Below are 22,758 nucleotides of genomic sequence, written 5' to 3' on the forward strand. Positions count from 1 at the left end.
AGTAGGCCAGGGAGTGTTTTAAGTGCTTAGTTGGAGGGCTGATCTTATTTCTCAGTATCACCCATTTTACTGATAGCTGTGAAAGAAAAACAGACTCTAATACAGACGACTAGAGAGACAGTTCAGCAGTTCAGCAGCAGTTTGGCTGCTCCCCAGAATCATTGCTGACTTTCAGGAACGCTAGCTCAGCTGGTCACAGGAGACTGCAGCATCTCATCACTCTGAAGGACCAGACATCTCAGTGAAAGAGGAACTCTCTCGTTAGGAAATTCATCTCAATTGATTTCTTGCCTCAGGGGTGCAGGCTGTGCAATATACAAGGACATGTGTGTGGCTCAGGGAGGATGTGTACACCAAGGCAATTCATTTACGTTTTTTTTTTAAAAATGTGAATGATTTTCTAAAATTAGTATTCATGACCGTAACATGAATATAAAGTGAACATTTAAAATTGTGAAGGGAAGGAGAAAGACGCGGCTCAGCAGCTGTGCAATGTGAAATGGAACAATGGCTCCCCCTGCAGATTAAGCAGCTGCAACAGCAAGATGTGCCGCCGAGGGAAACACTGTTTAACAGTGCAAGTTACAGAGTACTTCACAGAGAAATAATGGTTACACACAGCCTGAAGTGAAAAAGCTTTGATGTCTGTGTGGTGCACTTAAAAGCCTCTAATCTGGGGAAGTAAAAAAAAAACATGGATGTAAAAAAAGCTCCTGTTTGTTTCCAACTAAAACCAGACGTGACAAAGATGACTTTCACAGACACGAGAAGTTCAAAAAGAAGAAGAAGAGGACAATGTTTCCAAATATAAACAGTAAGATTATAAAAACAAAAGGTTGAAAACCTGTAGTTTTATTAGGCATGAGGTCATGCCTGCTGGACTATAAAACTTATTTTTATCACTGATTAATGCCAAGGCGCTGTTTGTTTGTGGGTAAAAACCAAAGCAAGAGCCACTAATTGAAACATCTGCAGAAACAATACAAGACTAAACACCTGCAGAGGAGACATTCAGGAAACTACAAATCAAACAAACACTTCATCTTTATGCTAGGTTTAATACTTTTGCCAGCTTGGAACGAGGAGGGAGAGGACCTAATGTGGCATTTTAATCAAAAAGGTATGGAAAGGCAGCATTACCTTATACGAACTGAAGGTCTTCGTTGTTTATAAATTCCCCCCTCGATTCAGAATATTCAAAAAATAATCTTCAGCACTGGAATTAACTTCTTGATAAAAATGTTTCTTTCATATTCACATGACACCGTGCAAATGATTTATCTTGCAGCCACTAGCATTTCTTAGGTTTTCTGACTGGCTGGCTCATTGTACTCGGGGGAATTATGCAGTGAGGGTTGAGTTTGGACACAGGCACAGAAAGATAATAATGCATAATGTGCCCTTTATGTAAAACCAACAACATGTTGGGTTTAATTTTTTTTATACACATCGGTGATTTTGTACTGCGCTTTTTCTTCAGTTAGTGAAGTATTAATTTAACCTAACTTCAACAAATACACTGTTTAGAAGCACATCAGATGTCAATGGGGAAAACAATCATGCCGGATATCTATACTGAAATGAACTGGGTTATGTTTTAAGAAGAAAAGGATGTCACATAATTTGAGGGAAAGGTTCATTCAACTTACAGAATTTAAAGACATGCCAGAAATCTAAGGAAAGAAATATGCTGGACATGATGCTTTCTCCACAGCTTCTCCACGCCCTTTCACATTTGCTACATATGCTCAGGATAAATCTGCTCTCATCTGTGAAAAGCACAGGAGGTCGGCGATGGACCTGCCAATTATGGTATTCTATGGCATTGAGCACAGGGAAGACTAAAGGATGCTTAGTCCTCAGGCCACCCTCATGAATTATGTTTCTGATTGTCTGGTCAGAGACATTCATACCAGTAGCCTGCTGATGGTTATTTTGTAGCTCTGGCCGAGCTCATGCTGGTCCTTCTGGCACAAAGGCGCAGACACCAGTCACGCCGATGGGTTAAAGACCTTCTACGGCCCTGTCCAGTTCTCCTAGAACAACTGCCGTCTCTCCTGGAATCTCCTCCATGCTCTTAGATTGTGCTGGGAGACACAGCAAACCGTCTGGCAATGACAAATGTTGATGTTCTGTCCTAGAGGATTGTGTGCAGCCTCTGTAGGGTCCAGGTATCACCTTATGCTACAAGTAGTGACACTGACACTAGTCAAATGAAAAGATGAGGTAGGAACAAATGCCAGTAATCTTGACCTGTAAAACAATTCCTGCTTTGGGGATTGCCCTATTGTTGTTCGACTTCACCCATCGTTAACTGCAATAACACCAAAGCAGCTGAAACTGATTAACAACCCCCTCTGCTACTTAACTGACCAGATCAATATCCATGAAGTTTAACTGACTGTTTTTTCTGTGTAGCAGAATCTTCCATAAGAATTCTTCAAACTCTAAGTGCCTTCTTCAAATTACCCTTTTGTTCAAACAATGCCTCCAATTGATTTTCTTAAATTAACTATGAAACATAAAACAGCACATCATAGCATCTGTGAAGCTGTAATTAGCAGAAAAGTTCATTTTCTGGCTAGACAATTAATCACAAGATTGATTGATTGCAGTGTATTTCAGTGTGACATACAAGAAAAGTCCAACAAAACCACGAACACTACTATAAAGGTGTATCAGATGGCTGCATGCTGTGAAATACTTTTAAGGCAGTTTTTGACTGATTTTTCCTTTGTGCTGTTATGACATTTTGAAGCCCTGATTGGCCATCCTATTTTACTGCTGTCAAACGATGCAAACTGGCATTCGATCTGCTCTACCTAATATCTTTTTGGCAATATGATTGACACTACAAGTGCTTTTTCACATCGAAATGCGGCTCACATTTGATGGTATAGTCACAAAGGTATTCAGAGTATCATTCATATCTGACGGCATGCATAATTAAACATCAAAAATCCGCATGAGTGAACACCTACAATGATTGCTTTCGTTCCTTGAGGTAGGCAATAACGAAAAAACACAGGGACAGACCACAGAAAATAAGTGCTGAGACATGAGCAAAAAACCCAGCCTTACTACAATATGTGACAGTGCACCGTCTGCCACTGGGCCCAGTAAACACACACATTAAGACGCAGGCATGCTGGCAGGGACTTGTACACTGTGCAGCATGCTGGAAAAGCAGACATGCATAGTAGAACCATCTGCTCTCATAAAGTCAAACACCTGCTTGGCATCAACAAAACAGAGAACATCGCTGGCGCTTGTGCCCCCTTTGCCCTCTCCTCTCCACGGTAACATTCAGAGAACTCCCCATTAGGCTGCGCTGCAACAAATTTAAGATGCGGCTGTGAATTCAGAACCAACGCCGCACTAAATTATTTGGTACAAAGAGCAACACAATACCTACATCTGAAACATCCACAGTTTATCGGTTATTACATGCCGTTCACCGTAGGGTGCAGTCGGTCATTTACCTTGAACACATCACTTTGTATCTCAGTGAGATTACACAAAATGAAAACAAAAGCCTGGATCAGTGCAGGAACGGGCATGCACAACACACCCGCTTGCCCCTCTGAACATTTCTCAGTATTGATTCCTTTCACTGTGCGTTCCCCTGTATAAAAGAGAGGCCCTGACTCTATCTATTTCATATTAATGTTAGGTGGTTATAAGCCTCTTTGTGCAGAAAAAGAAATGAAAGACAAGACCAGAACAAAAAGAGCTGTAGAAAAAGGTGTAGCACAGTGGGCTGACATAGACATGCCCCATATCCTTCAGCCTTATTGAATGTGTGGAATTGAAGGTTAATGACTTGTCCCTGGTGAAGTTACAGGCTAAAGTTAGAATATGAAATGTTGCAATGAACCCACACAGCGTGCAAAGCGAGTTTTTTCCCCCTCACTGTTGCCCTCTTTGGCTTCTAGGGCCATATAAGATGTAGGAAACCTCAAACCTCGGGGGTTTTATAATTTCATAAACCCAAATTCCAAGCGCGACATACAAACGCCAACATCTACAAAGATTTCTATTTCAAGCACAGCATGTTTGTCAGAGAATGGCATTTTTCTTCATGGAGACAAAGCCGCTCATGTTTCTAAGCCCTCGGTAATAAAAGGGGCTGACGACAAGTGCCTCGGACTGTAAATGATACCGCATGTTGGAATTTGGGTGTGCATGTGTGCCTTTTTGTCAATGTTTAACAAAGCTGTACTCAGTGGGGGTCTTGTGTTAGAAGGAAGAAGATACTTCTAACATAAGACAGTCAAATGATGTTGTGCAGTGTGTTTGAGCTTGGCTGAACAAGTTGGCTGAATAATAAAAAAATAAATAAATTTAATTTAAAAAACAGAGACTAAAGGAACATAAACCAAATCGTCTGTGGCTTTCCATAAGTAAAGAATCTGGATCAGTAAAGTGGGTTAGCCCTGAAGTATGTGTCAAAATGGACCCATTTCCCTGTTTCATCAGGGGATCTGAGCCCGAAAGCAGTGGAGTGGCCCACATAATATGGCTCTTGGGAGAAAGAAGGTGTTAGGAATGATAGAATTAGAAGAACAAGGACTGGCAAACGGATACAGAACAAAGGGTTTACCTGCTCTACATTCCATTAAATTTACCATTTCTGTCATACAATCCAGAGGAAATCACACAGCGCTGTTCTACTACCTTATTCAGAGCCTATTCTAGTTCATTTCATATTTCTTTAATGCCATGTCGCAGCCATTCATACACATATACGTGAGCTTAGTTCACAACAATGGACGAACACAAATCCTTCCATTGTAACATTACCCTCTTTCCCAATATTACGAGAGGATGGAGACAAGAAGGGACTTGTATGGCAACAGGTCTGGGTTACTCTGACTCAAAAGCTTTATCCACCTCACTAACTGAGGTAGTAACTGAGTGAGACAGCTCTGATGATGCATGGAGGAAGTTTCCCATCTGGGAGAGTGGGAAAGTATCCAGTGATTAAGCCTTCAATACTTAGCTCTCTGTCTGTCTGTTAACCGAATCACTGCCAGTGACAGCCTTACACAGGACAGCGTATGCTGGGTGAACAAAGGAGAATATGCAATGGACCTTACTCAGAGAGACACTGGTGCTTAGTCACTGTCTGTATGTGTGTGTCTGTGTATGCGTATGAGGCAGGGGATGACCGAATGATCACATGAATGATTAACAGCAAGTTTAAAACATAAGCTTTCATTCATAATACTTGTTGGTACGGTAGGCAGGGACTTCACAATGTACAGACATGTGTGAATTAGATACTGGCTGTAAGTGTGACTCACTTCCTCTATGTGCCTATATGTATATTTTACACGCCTGTTCTGCTATCGGTCTTGTCGCCTTGTTCACAACAAAACCCTTTAATGTGCAAAAGTGCATATCAGTGTTTGGGTGGGGTTTACTTGCAACATAAGAAGCAGCAGACCCTCAGCTGTTAAACTGCACCCTGAGACCAGCTGCCAAATAGAGACACTAACCACACAGCAAGACAAGAACACTTATGTCCTTACACAAAGGCAGCCTAACTTTCCATTCACAGCAGCAAGAAGCTGGAAGTAGATCACTGAACTAGAATACTGTAACAAAGCCACAATAGAGGGTAAGAAAGTAGTGCGCTAATACTGATTGCCTAAAAATGAAAAGTCCCCACAATAACCCTGAAATGTAGTTTTATCTTTTACCATCATGAGACTAACCATCTCTGCAACCCAAGCATTAAAAGTTTTATCCACCCAATGGGCCTTATAGATAAGATAAGGCTGTGAGGAAAGTGCTGCCAGCACACAAGGACATTCTGTATCTCTGAGTCTAATGATGCGTGCATGTTTGTGGGTCACAGAAACCCCAACAAACAGGTGTACTGTACATTTTGTTTTATATGTAACACAATATTTTTCCCCTTGGCAAATGTAAAGACTCACAGCAATGATGAAATTCAAACAACTGAGTCAGTGTTGCAATGGCAATTTAGTTTATATTATACTGTCAATACAAGAGCTTAAGGGCTTTTGTAGACACACCTAGACTACGAGGTGACTGTCAGCTGTTTCTTTGAATAGCTCACTCACTGAGTAAATGAATAAATTAGACTCAAATCACTATTAAGACATTAAGAATTGTTGATGTGAGTTTTCATGCCAAACAACAGATCGTTGTGTTAAATAATAAACTACAGCATAACCTTGCCTTGCTGCATGAAAATAATAGAAATTGGCGCGTGGGTTGAGTTCAACAGTGAAAGAAGTTAGAATCTATTTAATACTTTATTTGAAGAATAAAGCTTTGTTCTCACTATCACCAAACACATTAGGCAAACAGTCCAGCCATTACCACGGGGAACAATGGCTGGCCATTGGTTGAATTTTACCCGAGGCTCGATGAAACCGAGATTAAACAATTTAAAATTTGTGCGAGCTCACAGACGCTGCGTGGGAAAAGTCCTCCGCAATGACGTCGCCATTAAAAAAAAGAAAAGAAAAGTTAAACATTTACTGGTTAAAACATCAAACCCAGAAAGTCTCCCAGCAGACAGCTCCAGTGGCGAAGCTTTGTTTAAGAAGAGAGGTTTCACAATGGCTAAACTTTTCCCTGGCATCTCTCCTGTACCCCTGCAGTGTTAAAAATGCGAGAAAGCCCTGAGGGTACACATGTGAAACACACACGCGCATGCACGCACACACACACACACACGCGCACATATCTCTATGTAGGGCAGTCTTCAAGCAGTTATTCAAGAATTCAGGAAAGCGGAGTGCATCCAGTCTTCAGAAAGCTCAGGCCTCTGAGTCCCTTCCCAGGCATTTCACGCCCTAGAACAGTGTTTAGTTTTTGGCTACAGTGCAGCGCAATAAGCCAATTGTTTTTTTGTTTTGGTACACAGGCCTGCCTTGAATGTGAGACTTTCAGCATTCCTTCAAAGTGAGTCTTCACTCAGCGGATGCACGGCTTGGGGTGCTTTGTCTTTGTTGGCAAAAAGTGTTTTTCCCGACAACATCTACGCGACCTCTCTCCCTTCGTGTGTGCTCTCAGGCAGATATATGCTTACATAAAGAGGTCACAGTCTTCTGCCAGGCCACATGAAACACCAGAAGCGGCACTTGGAGGCCGCTGCCTCTGTGAACTATAAAACACACGTTTAAACATCTGGAGAAAACATACTGGTTTGTAACTCCAAAGTAGATCAAATATTACCAAGGTGCAACAGTTTCGACTGATAAAAGGTCATAAATTAGTAAAAACGAAACAAAGCAAATAAACCTTTCTCTAGCTGACTAACGTGTTCTTTTTATGGCCAAATGATAAGCAAAGACAGTTAGTATCCAAAATTTCACTAAAGCCACAACTATGTTCACTTTGGATACTTCCTTTAGAGAGCCTGTGGCTACACAGGGTGGAGGAGAGCATGACACCAAAGCCAACCACAACCCAAAACTGTTAAAGCTTTTTCCCAACAGAAATGGCACACTCCCAGACCTTGCCATACACTGTTGCAGGCTGAGAAAAGAGTGTGGGTGGATGGGCGCGCCATCGCGTATACCTAACCACTTCCTGGCCCTTTATAGCTGGTATTAGCCACAGCGCTGTGGACCAGTGTGGTCCATCCTTGAATTAAACATGGCACGACGGCAGAGCAATGAAATAGTGGACATTCCACCACCACCTCCATAATAACTGCACTATCCCAATCTCCCACCGCATGCCTGGCTGGCTTCAGCTGAAAGAACAGAGCTGGTGAGGATGGAGACAGTGTGTGTGTTTGTGTTTTTGTGTGTGTATAGACTGTGTACAGATACACTGGTGGCCTTGTGGATCAGAGTGAAAAAGCAGATGTGCTCTTCGCTCCCACTGAGCAGGCAGTCAAAGGATCGACGAGACGGCTGCTGTGTGGACATCTGTACAAATCACTTGTTCGCTTTCTCACTCTTCCAGCTTGTGGCCATATCACCCTGTCAATTTGTGATACAAAAACAGCAGCATGCCTCGGCTCTATGCCGCAGAAGACGCAGAGAGAGAACACTGCAAGACAGCCAGCCAGGACCTTTATGTTTCGATAATGTAGAGACACTCGAATTACATTCAAGCAGCATAAAAAAAGCTTGCCGTGGATGTAATATATCTAAATGTCGAGCAGCGCCTGGCAATATTTTAAACATTTGAATATTTTATTTGCATAACTGATTGCACTACTTAAACAATTTATGGAAATCACCAACGTCTGCCACTGGATTTTTTTAACGCCATTTAAAGGATAAAAAATATGCAATGCAAATTCATAATTGCACTCCTGTATATCTGATGGAATATAAGGGCCTGGATTTGATAAATGGTGTGTGCGTTTCATTTGTTGATAACATGTCACTGACTTAGAAAAATTCGACACAGGCCACCTTCGCTCGCACACATTTACATAAGAGAATCAAGTGCTGGCACATTCGCACAAACGTGATACTCCCTGGCACTGTGAAAACAGGGTGCTTTCACAGCGCTTCATTGAAATGCTGCAGATTGGTTCCACGGTGGCACAGAGAGAGCCCCGTAACACAGGGAGCCAGAGGAAGGTCCCAAGTTCCTGAAAGAGGATCATTAGCATTGGCAACAAAGGCAGAGACACAAATTACTCTTGTATGAGAACCAGTGGAAAGCAGATTACAGAGTTAAGGAAGTGATCATTGTTGTCGTTGTGAAAAGAAAGGAAGTCTTTACTCTGATAAATAACTAATACAGAGACCGGGGGGAAGTAATGAGAATTAGAGGTGGAATATTTATGAAGCTAGCTTTGAGGCTGGTGTTGCTAGTCATTTCTTATCAGTACTTCAACTGTTTTTGGTTTAATTTCCCAAAAGAATAGACAAAACAGTACAAAAATAGGTAAACACTAACCTTCACTAAAGCACACTGGCCAAATTAATGATTACTATGTAATAAGGTTAATAACTCCTGCTCTGCACACTAAAAAGACTGTGCTATTTCCTCATCTCTCTTATAACAGTGCCTTTGAGAATGTTTGTTTATGCAATTTGTAAGCTCCTTTTTTTATTTAATGTCTGATCTTCAGCTCGCACCACCTGATAGAAACCAGACAAGACATGAGATCATCCCCTCCTGTCTGTGAAGCTGTACAGACTTAACCACATTAACACCGCTGCACATCTAGTGAGTGTAACTGGCCTGTGCGGGCCTGTGTGCCAGATATGATATATACAGGCTCCTCAGACGCCGGATCCGAGTAAATCTGACTGCGGATCAATACGATGGAGTGTGCCTCACCTCCCAGGGGTTAGTAGTGTTTTCTTGTGACATGAATTATAAACAACAGGTGAACATACAGTTGCCTGACAATGTTTATGCCTGCACACGGTTATAAAGCAAGTGAGATTCAGGGATGTAGGAGAGAGCAAATCAATACCCTGCCTTGATCGTTTGCTATATTGCACCATTAACATTCCTTATGTATCCTCTTACATCTGGGCCTCCCCGTCTCTTTGCTCACACACACTGTTTCACACGTACACATCCCCTTGTCTTACTCCTGTCTGGCAAAACAAAATCCCAATCATCAGCTTCCAGAACTGCAGACACATCTCATATGTGAGCGTACTTTTAATTTAGCAGATCCAAAAACAACAAGGATGTGCTTTTGACTAAAAGCAGTTAAAAATTAACATGCAATCTAATGAGGGCTCACAGGCAAGTGTGCATGTCTGGAAGGGAGTGCAAAGAGAGGTGCACAGAGGCAAGACTTCCACCCAAACACTATTAAAGTGGATCGTGAGTAAAAATAATTAGAGGTAAGTTTGGAAGTCACTTCTAAGCCTGCCTGCTTTACTGACAAACAGTGGCTAATATGAAGCAGATGCTGACATGGGCGATTTGTAAGCAGGAAGAGGGAAAACATGCAGGAAGAATTGCAGTTCTAATCCAGTGACAAACAGCTGAGGGGGGAAAACACAGGACTACAGCTTTGACCTAGTTCCCAACTTATTGTTGAGGATGTATTGCCCAGCAGTCAAAAGTGAAACATTTAAAAAGAATTAAAAGTGAGTTGCTTTGAGAAAGTTTGCAGATAAAATGTCAGAGAGATGTGTAATGATTTAATAATGTAATACATTTAATGAAAGAAAAAGAAAAGCATCTGAAGGTTCAAGCATCATAACCAAAACTACACAATACAAGGCTGAGGAAGTTACCATAGAGACACGTTAAAGTCTCTGCGGGTACATTATTAGTTTTTATTTAGAGTCGGGTAAAGCGGTTTGGAAATGCTGCAATTAGACGTTTAATTTGAAGACGTGAGCGCAGCAGCAGCAGCAGCAGCTCTCCTGTGCAATTTAATTAAGTTTTTTTTGTGTGTGTGCCGAGCAAAGCAGGCTACACTCTCGCATTCGGAGCAAGATTAAAAGTCTACCAGATATTTTGGTTTGTAGAGGGAGTGAGATCAGTCGAAGTTGTAAACAGAGCATTTCTCTTCTCTCTCTGTGTGTGTATGTGTGTTTGAGACGGCTGCGATAAGAGAATCGGAGAATCAGAGTCTACCTGGGATGTGTCCAGGAAAACGCTCTTTCTGAACTTCCCCCGCCGTATCTCCATTTCAAGGGCAGAGCCGCGAGCAACGGTGGCTCTCGCTGTTTGATTTCGGCAAAACATCGTTTCTGCTTTCTGGCAACTTCAGTCAGGGCAAGCCCCGTGTGGAGCGTTTTAGTTCAACTTGAATGGAGCGCAAAGCGTAAGAAGCCGCTTCGAAAACTGCCGAACAACCAAAGCGCACAAGAACCAGGTTGGCATAAAAAACAAAAAAGCCCACAAAAATTTAAGCAACCACCCCAAAACACCGGCGCTCCTTCTGATGTGAGAGGCTGAAGCAGGTCTTCTGGCAGGAAAAGAGCGATTGAAGGGCCTTCCTTGTCAGCAGTTTCCCAGTTTTCACAGCACTGTCCCGAGTGCGTCCAGCAGTGACACAGTGACACCCCATGTGGTACAGCTGACTGAGACCTAACTTTGCCCTGCTCTGCATCCAGAGACCTCTACTGGTGATGAATGGCAGAGACTCACTATTGCACTTCGAAAACCCTGTTGCAGGCCCACTTTTTTTCTTTTTCCTTTCTTTTTTCTTTTTCACTGAAGCGATTACTTGGAAACTCTTTCACAACACAAACTATTTAAGCATTAAGGTGTAGTATGCACCATGAAATAAATTACATATAAGCAAATAAATAAATAAGGGAAAAAAGTCCAATTAGCCTTTATTTTGAGAGCCTTGTCTGCTTTTCCAGTGTTTCCTAGGCATTATTGTCAAAGTGTAACACATTGCTATTCTTAATCCCATTTCCATATATATTTTAATAAGCGAAAGTTTCTCAGTTGTATTAATTGCTCGTGTTCACATCACTGGGATGACAATGAAAATCGGTTTTATCGGCAGCTTTAGCTGCCAGCTGAAGGCTTTCGTAGCCACTCATAAAAGGAGGCTATAAGGATCTTTTTAAACATAATGTTTATAACAGTCATTATGTGCTCCTCTGGAATTCTCTTTTCCCTAATATCAATAATGTAGCCACTTTACGGGGCTGTAAAGATAGGGGTATGGACTTTACTTTCATGGTAAGACGTTTTATTTATGAGCATCTGCAACAGAGCATGACGACCCAGCAAGAACGTGAATCAGAATTTGTGACTGTGCTGGAGCTTCTGGGTCAGAAGGTAATCGAGGCTCTTTCTCGTTGACACCGAGGTCACGTCCACGAAAAGAGACAGAGGCCTTCATCCAGTTCAAAAGCATAAGAAAATAAGAAAATAAATCAGATACGCATCCCTTGAAGTTACTGTATGAACCGGTTGCCTTTGTTGCAGGTCATCAGCACAAATGTCTGATACTTTGCACGTCTTGTCTGAATGCTTCAAATTCAAAAAACCCTTTTCTAGATCTGCTTTCTTTGATAAATTGAGCAATTCACTTGTGATATTTCAACTATTCAAGGCAAAAGAGAAGTCTGGGCTTTGTCAGTTATCCATCCATTTACTGCAATCCCATATTTCAAATACTCCTTTATGCAAAAAAGACACACAAAAGTTAAAAAGCCTAGGCTGGAAATCAGTTCAGCAAAATAAAGTCTTAGACAGGGATCAGTGTGAGTCAATGCTGGCTGTAATGATCTTATTATTTATTTTAACTGCTTTCATACATAATATGTAATTACCTTGGTATCATATATTGCTGTTTTTTAAAATTATTATTTGTTTTGTTGACTTCTGTCTGAATCATAAACAGCTGTCTGTCTGCCAATATTTAAATATTAATTTTGTGATTGTTTGCTGGCACTTCTTTGTATGTAAATATGTAAATAGCGCTGCTTTTCAAATTCTCTGTCGCAGCCACTTTACTCAGGTTGGTACGCAGCCCTCACCGACACTTTAAATCTGTGATTTAACACATAGAGCTGAGTTTTACCAGTTCTGCTTAATAGTGCAAATTTATATTTAACTGTGTCAACAAACATTTTGTTGCGTTTGGTGTTAATGGTGTTTGTGCCACTATTTTCAAGATGTAATGTTGACTGCAGTGAATGTTTGGCGCTCTATCTTTGTGGAAAAAGGAAAAGCTCCCGTTTCTCTAAAAATCCCCCAAAGTCTCTTATCTAAAAGCAGGTTGTTTGTTGATGTTGGGAGCTTGGGTAAATAGCTAAAGGCACTGTAACTCATGCAGCAATGCGATCTCACTTGGATGTCTGTCTGTTTCCTAGAAGGATCTATGTGAAATGCAGATTATGTTTACATGCTTCATGTAGTTCTGGTCAGTAGGGGGTAGACAGTCACAGAGGGGAGCGGTGCTTTCCCAAGCAAGGTCTGACCCCCTTTCAACTCCTCACTGGGCTCCACTGAGCCCTTTGGGCAGCTCAGTTTGCTGCAGAGTCAGGCAAGCAATGGGCTTATGTGCAAGCCTCGCCGTGGCAGATTTTAGACCCATCTGTGGGGAAAAGATATGTCTGGTTTATCACCCCTCATTTATAGTGCATATTCTATTTGTAAATCCCACAAACTACATTTTCTCCTGTTACCGTCCCTCTTTCTTCTCCTGTTCTCTCTCTTTTGCCCCCGCACATGCACACAAAACAGCACAAAAAGAAAGAAAAAGAAAACAAAAAGACTGCTGCAGTGAGAATCAAATACAGCAGTAAACACCGGCAGTCACAGTGGGCAATAAAATGCCGACCACAGCCAGTACACAAACAAAGAGACTGCTCTTCTGTCTAGCAATGGCTATGGAGCAGCTGGAGGAAGATCACATGGTATAAAAAAAACAACAAAACAAAACAAAAAAAAGTCAGGAGACAATCATGCTGTTACAACCTATCACAAAACCATATTCTGTTCAACCTTCTCTCGCTCTCACACACAAATTGCTCACCACTTCAGGAAGAATGAGCATAAAGTAGAGGAAATATAGGAAATATGTTCATGAAATGAATGTGGCACAGCTTCAGCAGCATGATTGTGGCTGTTGCCACTGTAATTGCATGTGGTTTTCTATATTCTAAATATAAAAATGAACAAAGTATCTGCAACCATCGTCCCATTTCCTCCTCTGTTCCTACACTATTAAACCTCAAACATTCCAGCATAGTTTTCAGGACATCGGAAAGAAAGTCACGAGCAGACCCTGAGTTGTCATTATACAAAATATTAGAGCCAAGAAAGTAATATGCCTAATTTGTGGCAAAATGGAGTTTAGAAATCTAGGTGTTCCTACTGGAAATATCTCCCAAAGAATTTGTCAAGTACAAAAGACATTAAAAAGAAAAATTGGCGCAGAAATTGCATTAGAACTGCTTCAGTCCTCGAAACATAAGCCTTTTATTAAATATTCCCTCATTTGATGTTGATTGTGTTGGAGAGTGCCCACAGGTCCAAAATATTCCAAAGGCGTTAATTGGGTGATTGTTAAGGCTGTAGCATGTTAATATATATTTATCCACACCGTGACGCCTCCACAGGTTTTTCCCTCCATTTGTCTGTATCTGTCTGTGGTCCTAATGTCTCAGTACTTTTCTCTAATCAATCTTTATCTGCACGACTAGTTCACTGTAATACTGTCTGTAGCTGAAACTGTGCCTTCTATCAGCCTGAAATATGCGTCTACGTGATGCGAGCTGAAAAAGATTATGATGGATGTGATTCTATATCGGGCAGCAGATGAGGGAATACCTCAGGGAAAATGGGGAGCTCGTATCCAAGGAACATATTGGAAAGACTCTCTGAATTAACAGTGTGGAAATCACCAGAGGGACTAAACACAGGACTGAAGTCTGGGTTGGAATCGAATTCTAAGGATGGCAAGTGTACAGTATACAAACTAATGGTGGCATAAAATGTTCCTTTGTGCGGCCGTTGTTTTGAACAGGACTTAAAAAACAGCTGATGATGTATTCATGCCACATTTTCCTATAAATACATTACACCAGTCTGACTTCTACTGGACAATATTTGCCATTACAACCATATGCTACTGAGTTCATCGCATACACACAAGTAATATCCAGTAATCCTTTGGGTTTTTTTTGCCATTCTGTAAAATCAATTAGAAAATATGTTTTTTTTTTAAAGTGATAAAGTGGATCTTATTAAGCAATTGCACTGTACAAAAAAGTAATGTATACAGTCTTTTCTAGCATAATTGAAACTATATCCAAGAACAGGTACCCGCTGTGTTCTCATAGTCTTTATTTCATCTATTTACAAAGAATACAAAACTTTCTTCCATTACTTCATATGAACAGACATAACAAGCAGGGCTTCATTTGTGATGCTGTTTTGTCCAGTTGGAAGCTTCTTTGCGCCCTTGTTTCAGCCCCTACGAAAACACAATAACCCCCAAAATATTACTCATTTTATGAATCCATGACTTTTACATATTCCTAAAAATCTGAAAGGAAAAATAAAGCAACTTAACCAAAAAGGCAAAGGAAAAGCATCAACATTACCATAAACAATTGACTACTATTTACAGCATAACAAAAGGTGAGGTATGTACAAGCTCCAAATCCATGTTATAACCTCCCAAGAAGCCAGCAGGGCTCTGTGCACGTACCAGATAGTATCCTGTGTGATATCCACTCATATACCAGGAGATGAGCATGCTGCCCAAGGCTTCATCATCCACCATGTCAGGGCTCATTGGTGGAGGTGGAGGAACCATCTAAGGTGGAGGCATCAACAGCAGAGCGAATGTTCAGGATGCAGTTGTTGGTGTTTAACGTTGCCATTTGTTAGACCCTAACATGTTATATCCTAAACTGTATCTACCTGCTGTAGAGTAAACACACTCCTTTAGCTTTGCTAAGGGTAAAAATTGATCCCAACTCACCGGTGGACCAAAAGGCATCATGGGAGGCCATGGAGGAGGTACAGGCCCATGACTACCAGATCGCTTGCTGCTCCCCTGGTGCAAGACAAAAGACACAAAGATGGAAATCAACAGCTTGTAATATCATTACCACATAAAGTACCCAAGATAACGAGAGAGGCTTGAAACTATTTTCATTAGGGAAACTTATCTAAACTGAAGTAAGCGCAGTCTGATGTCTTCCAATTCTTTTACTCAAAATAACTTCTTCTCAACATGGACATAAATATCATGGAAATATTAGGCTTTTATTGATATCTTTGAATTGCTCTGTGAGGCAAAATGATTGCACATTGTTAAGCCTGGGGAGCTGAGACCAGCCTGATAGAGGTGATGTGGTGGTGGTAGGGATTATTAAAAAACAAATCCACTCCAACTGTTAATGCAAGAGGTCTAGAAAAAAAGGGCAAGGTGCATGGCCTTTTAGCTTTGGTTAGTGTCTGCCTAAGTGGTAACTTTTCTGTGCCAAGGAAGGTTAGTTCAACAACACTAACTGGATTGATCAATACCAACGAAACATCGGACAAGACAGGAATGATTACTGTAAGCATTTCTACACCAATGCAAATTCAAAGATAATCACAAAGTGCAGGCTTGTCATGAAACAGAAGCTGCTTAAACAACATTGTCACAGTCCAAAGTTAGTGAGGTTTTGGACCAAGTGGCTGGTGTCCAAAATCAAAACTTTCGAGCTCAAATAAAGTTTGTTGCTTCCCACATGAGAATTAAAAAAAAAAAAAAAAAAAAAAAAAAAAAAAAAGCTGAGACACTTAAACCTCATCATGATTGTTACGCATGGTGGTGGCAGCATCATACTGAGAGGCTGATCTACTGCCAGTTAAATTAATATAAGCACGGGTGCACATAGGTGGTCCGCAGGTGCGCATTCGCTGTCAAAATAACAGACACGCACCAGATAAGAAGTTGCAACGCGTTTGTGTACATAGGATTTTCTGGAGGAGGACAGACATTTGTTTAGAACTCTTAAAGATGTCGAAGAAGCTCCTTTAAGCAATTACTTTGGTGTTCCTCCACCTCCAAAGAAATGTCAGAAGGAGTCCGAACCGCAAAAGCAGCGCATATTCCCGGAAAAGTGGTGAGGAGGTGAGCTGGCTTCAAACAAACGATGAATGCACAGAGATGTGGTGCAGAATATGCTGTGAAAATCCCACTCTAGCGGACAAAAACAGTGCCTTTTTATATGTATGCAAACGCGCGTTGCAACTTCTTATCTGGTGCGCGTTTTTTTATTTTGACAGTGAATGCGCACCTGCGGACCACTTATGTGCACCTCTGAATATAAGTTAATGAATGAGAAGGACTTTCCAGAATTCTTCATCATAAGCTCAAAACATCAGATAGATGTTTGAAACCTGGAAACAGTTGTGTCGTTTTGCAGGACGATGATCAAACACTCATTAAAGTTGGATAAAACACAAAGCTCAGTGTAAAAATAAGGCATTTGAAATAAAATTCAATAGCTGAATACAACCATATAAAAAAGTGAAATATGCTTAGTAAGAGCTGTGCCAGAAGACCATAAATTTAAGATTTTAACTTTTGTCAAGAAAAGAGGTAAAATATGTATATCATGGTGCAAACAAACAAACAAAAAAGAACATTTAAGCAAATTTGTTGATGATTTGTATTTATAACTCTGATGCTTTTTGATTTCAAGTCAAAGATTAGTTAAAACTTTTTTGTTTTTAATATCCATCATTATTACAAGCATTAGTCCCCACATTTCCTGGAAAGCACTAAAAGCCACAAATTCATGTCCATAATAAGTGTATGTATGCTTTTAAACTGAACAGTCAGCATGTAGAGGCTCAAAGAAGGCTTAAGATAATGTACAATATTTTTTAAAACACACTATTTTTTTTTCTACTCTTTACAGTTGGGTCCACATAAAGAAATTGGGCCTATTACAATCCAGTCCTGCAATAAATGTTCATATTCTATCTTTAGTGTTCAGATTATAAACACTTTGCTCACGTTTCCTCTTTCTGAATACAACAAACATTCAACCTCCTATCGGGAATTTAATTAATACCTGAAAATGATTTAATCACAATTTAAAAACAAAAATAAGCATGAAAGTAATTTTGTTGGCAGACTAATAATGAATCAGCTCCCTAAAGAGCCTTTCTTCTTACCTGTCTGAAAGCATGCATGGGAGGTGGTATTGGAGGAAATCCAGGAGCCCACATAGGAGGTGATTCTTTGTGGGTCTTGGACTTGTGGCCCTTATTAGGTGACTGTTTGTGCTGGTTTGGAGTAGCTGACCTGTCACTCTCCTCCGTTGAAGATTCTGCTTCATGCACCTATGGATAGCAAAGACATACTGCTTTGATCTTTCTCCCCAATTTCACACCACTGGGAACAAATACAGAGAAATCCATAAACATATCTGAATTTGTTTGGGAAGCAGTAAGAAATGATCCAGACAAAAACAGAAAGCGCTAACCCATCTATCCATCCTTAGTCCTAAGTTTTAATAGACTAAGAAAGCAATCTGTTAATCGGCAGTGATTTCCATGACTCACCATTTGATAAAATGGTAAAAAAATATTTAAGCCTGATTTGGTCACAATATTAGTTTTGCTATTTTAACATTCATGATGTGCAATGATGTGAATAATGAAGGTAAAAACTATGTGCAAATTGTGTCAGGGAACAATACTACCATTTTCTAATAACTGAATTGTTATTTGTATTGTGCTGCTGTTATGTGAATGCATTTATTTGCACTAGTTTACCTTGGTATTTGATTCCTCATCACCCTCCGAAAACTCTGACAGCAGGTCTTCAAGATTCTGCTCCTCCTCGTTGCCATAGCCTGTATAAACAACTATACAAGTGCCTCTCTTCTTGTCTATGGAGGCGATCGTGGCTGCATAGAGCTGGCCATCCTCGGACCAGTAAGCACTGCATGAATTCCCAACCTGCCACTGTGACACAACATAAACTGTAATTAAAGTGAAAGTGTAAACATGTGTAAACAACACTGTTTTTGAATGTCTCTGAATTACCAACAGGATACAGTTGTGGTCAGAAAAAAATACTCATCATGGGCATGAATGTCATGGTAACATGGTGCAGAAGAGGTGCACAAGTTTAAATTAAATTTCTATGGGATCAAAAGTATACATAAGGCAAATATACATATACTCCGAATAACGCGTTAAATGTCCCTGAGCAAGTCGCATCTCCACCAGATGGCTTTTGGTAACCATCAACAAGCTTCTGGTGTATTTCTGGTTAAATATTTGATCATTCTTCTCAGCAGAACTACTAGAGTTCATTTAAATTTGTTGGCTTCCTGCACAAACCCAGGTTTTAAGCAAAGTCCACAAATTTCAACGGGGGTGCGGTCGGGCTTTGGGAAGGTAATTCCAAAAGCTTAATGTTAGCCTGCTTTATCCATTCTAAATCCAGTTTTGATGTGTGTTTGGGATCAATGTCCTTTTGGAACACCCAGTTTTCCCAGTTTTTTTAAACTTTACTGCTCCAAACAGACCTCTTGTCATTGTGGACAAATAGCTCAACCTTTGTCTTGTTTGATCATAAAGCTTTTCTACACAAGACATTTGGCTTGTCCATGTGGGCTGCTGCAAATTTCAGGCAGGCTTGAAGATCTTTTGGTGAAGGTGCTTCTTTCTTGGTTGGCACCCTTCCACGTCACAGTGATGCAAAACTTGCTTCACTGTGTACAGTGACACTGATGTTGCAGCAGTTTCCAGTTCATGGCAGACTTGAGCCTCAGCAGTTCCTGGGTTGTTCCTGGACATCCTAACACATTTCATCTAATCTGAGAATGTGACAGATTGGGTCTTCTTTGAGACCTTGGATGAGAGGTCACATGTCCAAGTAACTGTTACTTGCTTACAATTGTTTAAACTGATTATCTTAAAATCTGAAGTTGTTTAGGGACAGCTCCGAAACCATCCCAACTCGTATAAATGTACGAATCTCCTTCTTAGACCTTCATAGAATAGCCTGGAGTTTCCTATTGTAACAAGCACTGGTCAATCCAATAACTGCTGCCATGCAAATCCTATTTATGATGGCAGAGAAACTATTTGTTTTAGTCAATCATGATCACTAATGACAAGTTAATAGGCCTTGCCAAGTTCTAAGTCATTGTTGAACCTTCAGCACCACTTACTAAAATATTTAAGTGAACGTATGTATATATTTAAGCCTGCATTTATACTTTTCACTCTGTGTGGATTAGAGAAAATCCACCTCCCAAAAATGAGTTGTCCACCACATTCTTGATTTTAAAACCCATTTAGGATGTACAGTGGGGCAAAAAAGTATTTAGTCAGCCACCGATTGTGCAAGTTCCCCCACTTAAAATGATGACAGAGGTCAGTAATTTGCACCAGAGGTACACTTCAACTGTGAGAGACAGAATGTGAAAAAAAAAAATCCATGAATCCACATGGTAGGATTTGTAAAGAATTTATTCGTAAATCAGGGTGGAAAATAAGTATTTGGTCAATAACAAAAATACAACTCAATACTTTGTAACATAACCTTTGTTGGCAATAACAGAGGTCAAACGTTTACTATAGGTCTTTACCAGGTTTGCACACACAGTAGCTGGTATTTTGGCCCATTCCTCCATGCAGATCTTCTCGAGAGCAGTGATGTTTTGGGGCTGTCGCCGAGCAACACGGACTTTCAACTCCCGCCACAGATTTTCTATGGGGTTGAGGTCTGGAGACTGGCTAGGCCACTCCAGGACTTTCAAATGCTTCTTACGGAGCCACTCCTTTGTTGCCCGGGCGGTGTGTTTTGGATCATTGTCATGTTGGAAGACCCAGCCTCGTTTCATCTTCAAAGTTCTCACTGATGGAAGGAGGTTTTGGCTCAAAATCTCACGATACATGGCCCCATTCATTCTGTCCTTAACACGGATCAGTCGTCCTGTCCCCTTGGCAGAAAAACAGCCCCATAGCATGATGTTTCCACCCCCATGCTTCACAGTAGGTATGGTGTTCTTGGGATGCAACTCAGTATTCTTCTTCCTCCAAACACGACGAGTTGAGTTTATACCAAAAAGTTCTACTTTGGTTTCATCTGACCACATGACATTCTCCCAATCCTCTGCTGTATCATCCATGTGCTCTCTGGCAAACTTCAGACGGGCCTGGACATGCACTGGCTTCAGCAGCGGAACACGTCTGGCACTGCGGGATTTGATTCCCTGCCGTTGTAGTGTGTTACTGATGGTGACCTTTGTTACTTTGGTCCCAGCTCTCTGCAGGTCATTCACCAGGTCCCCCCGTGTGGTTCTGGGATCTTTGCTCACCGTTCTCATGATCATTTTGACCCCACGGGATGAGATCTTGCGTGGAGCCCCAGATCGAGGGAGATTATCAGTGGTCTTGTATGTCTTCCATTTTCTGATGATTGCTCCCACAGTTGATTTTTTCACACCAAGCTGCTTGCCTATTGTAGATTCACTCTTCCCAGTCTGGTGCAGGTCTACAATACTTTTCCTGGTGTCCTTCGAAAGCTCTTTGGTCTTGGCCATGGCAGCGTTTGGAGTCTGACTGTTTGAGGCTGTGGACAGGTGTCTTTTATACAGATGATGAGTTCAAACAGGTGCCATTCATACAGGTAACGAGTGGGGGACAGAAAAGCTTCTTACAGAAGACGTTACAGGTCTGTGAGAGCCAGAGATTTTCCTTGTTCGAGGTGACCAAATACTTATTTTCCACCCTGATTTACGAATAAATTCTTTACAAATCCTACCATGTGGATTCATGGATTTTTTTTTTACATTCTGTCTCTCACAGTTGAAGTGTACCTCTGGTGCAAATTACTGACCTCTGTCATCATTTTAAGTGAGGGAACTTGCACAATCGGTGGCTGACTAAATACTTGTTTGCCCCACTGTATGCTGTGCAATCACTCCACAAAGTAAAAAGAACAGTTCAAAGAAATCATTAAAATCCTTAAAATTATGATGACAATCATGCTTGTGATAAGTGTAGTTAAACTTCTAACCATAACTGTAGAAACTGTAAATGAAAGACACATTTCGACCACTGATTTGAAACACAGAATCTAAACTGACTTATGTTAAAATGTACTCTCCAGTTTGATACCTCTGACAACTTTGTAAATCATGTGTAAATATTTAACTCTAAACCTTTTCCCCTTCAAATGTATCTGTAGCTTTAGTTCCAGTTCCTCACCTCTTTTTCTGGTGCTGCATTGTTTCTTTTCCTACTCTGGTTCTTCTTGTTGTTCTTGCGTTTCTTTCCTGGTTGGTTTTTCTTTGAGATTTGTGGCTCATCTTCACCCTTAAGGGCAGTCTAACACGCAAATCAAGAAGAGACTTTAAAATAGCAAACAACATTTAACATTCACACATACTGCAATAATCCCAAGTTACCTTGAAAGATGCAACTGCCTTGTCATAAGCCTTTATCAGTGCGGTGTCATCCCAGATGTCTGAATCATCACTCTGGAAGAGAACAACAAATTTGGAGTCTTTACAATACAAACATGTGTTTTTAATGGGTATAAATAAATAATGGCTAAACATTACGTGATTTAAAAATAATAAATAATACCTGCAAACCAGATGACATTTACAGCCAATATTTATTTGATGTGTCAAAATAATTCACTAAATAGTAAAAGACGGTGTGCTGAAGAGCAGAAAGACTTTAAACAATTTATGATGAATAATTAATCAATTTCTTTCGTAGAAAACAGGATAAACAGCATACAAAAAGACGAACACATTAAATGTTGCTAAATTATTATTATTATTTTTAAATCTGTCTTAAATCCACAATTATAATGAAGCATCTTACAAGCAGTGCATGCAAAAACAGAGGCAGGATGCAAAGGATTTTAGGCTTATTGTACAGTACACCGTTGTCTCCTATGAACTGTTGCAACTCAACCTAAAACTACTTTGTAAAGCATTTTTGTAACGCATATCCACAATGGTATATTCCAATAAAGCCACGTTTTGTTTATTGAAGCACATCTGGTATATTGTGTATTTCCGGCTTGACTTCTTTTATTACTTTTCTCATATCTTAACTTAGCCTAACTCAACGTTGGTTTAGCTTTTAGCTATATAGCTCACCGCCTCAAACAACTGTACAGACAGCATAGAAGCGTCATATAAGTCATGTTCCTCCGCGTAATACTGCATTATTACTCGCCTGTCCAGTTCCGCGCGTAAAAAGCACTTCCTTGCATCCGTTCGCCATGTGAACAATTGCTGTATCCAGTGCTAGCCGCTAACTCCTAAACATCTAACTAGCAGCGTGCGTCGGAAATTGTGACGTACAGCATTGCGA

The 22,758-nt window shown here is 40.6% G+C and overlaps 2 protein-coding genes across 3 annotated transcripts in view; both read right to left on the minus strand.

Moving 5' to 3' along the window:
- rtkna (rhotekin a) overlaps positions 1-11,013 on the minus strand; it is a 52,057-nt gene extending 41,044 nt beyond the window's left edge. For both annotated transcript variants that reach the window (XM_082554016.1, XM_082554015.1), the window contains exon 1: positions 10,558-11,013. In XM_082554016.1, coding sequence (XP_082410142.1) covers positions 10,558-10,668 — 111 coding nt within the window. In that variant the 5' untranslated portion in view covers positions 10,669-11,013. The remainder of the gene's footprint in view (positions 1-10,557) is intronic.
- A 3,711-nt stretch (positions 11,014-14,724) lies between these two features.
- smn1 (survival of motor neuron 1, telomeric) lies at positions 14,725-22,751 on the minus strand. The gene is made up of 8 exons (XM_082555209.1): positions 22,621-22,751; positions 21,834-21,905; positions 21,634-21,753; positions 18,181-18,372; positions 17,578-17,745; positions 15,383-15,457; positions 15,107-15,214; positions 14,725-14,869 (listed from the first exon to the last, which is right to left on the minus strand). Exons 1-8 carry the CDS (start codon positions 22,666-22,668, stop codon positions 14,813-14,815), a joined length of 840 nt encoding a protein of 279 aa, XP_082411335.1. The 5' UTR covers positions 22,669-22,751; the 3' UTR covers positions 14,725-14,812.
- Positions 22,752-22,758: the final 7 nt, after the last annotated feature.

This window comes from Aulonocara stuartgranti (genome assembly GCF_965226115.1).
Source record: "Aulonocara stuartgranti genome assembly, chromosome: 12".
In the NCBI taxonomy this organism is placed as follows: domain Eukaryota; kingdom Metazoa; phylum Chordata; class Actinopteri; order Cichliformes; family Cichlidae; genus Aulonocara; species Aulonocara stuartgranti.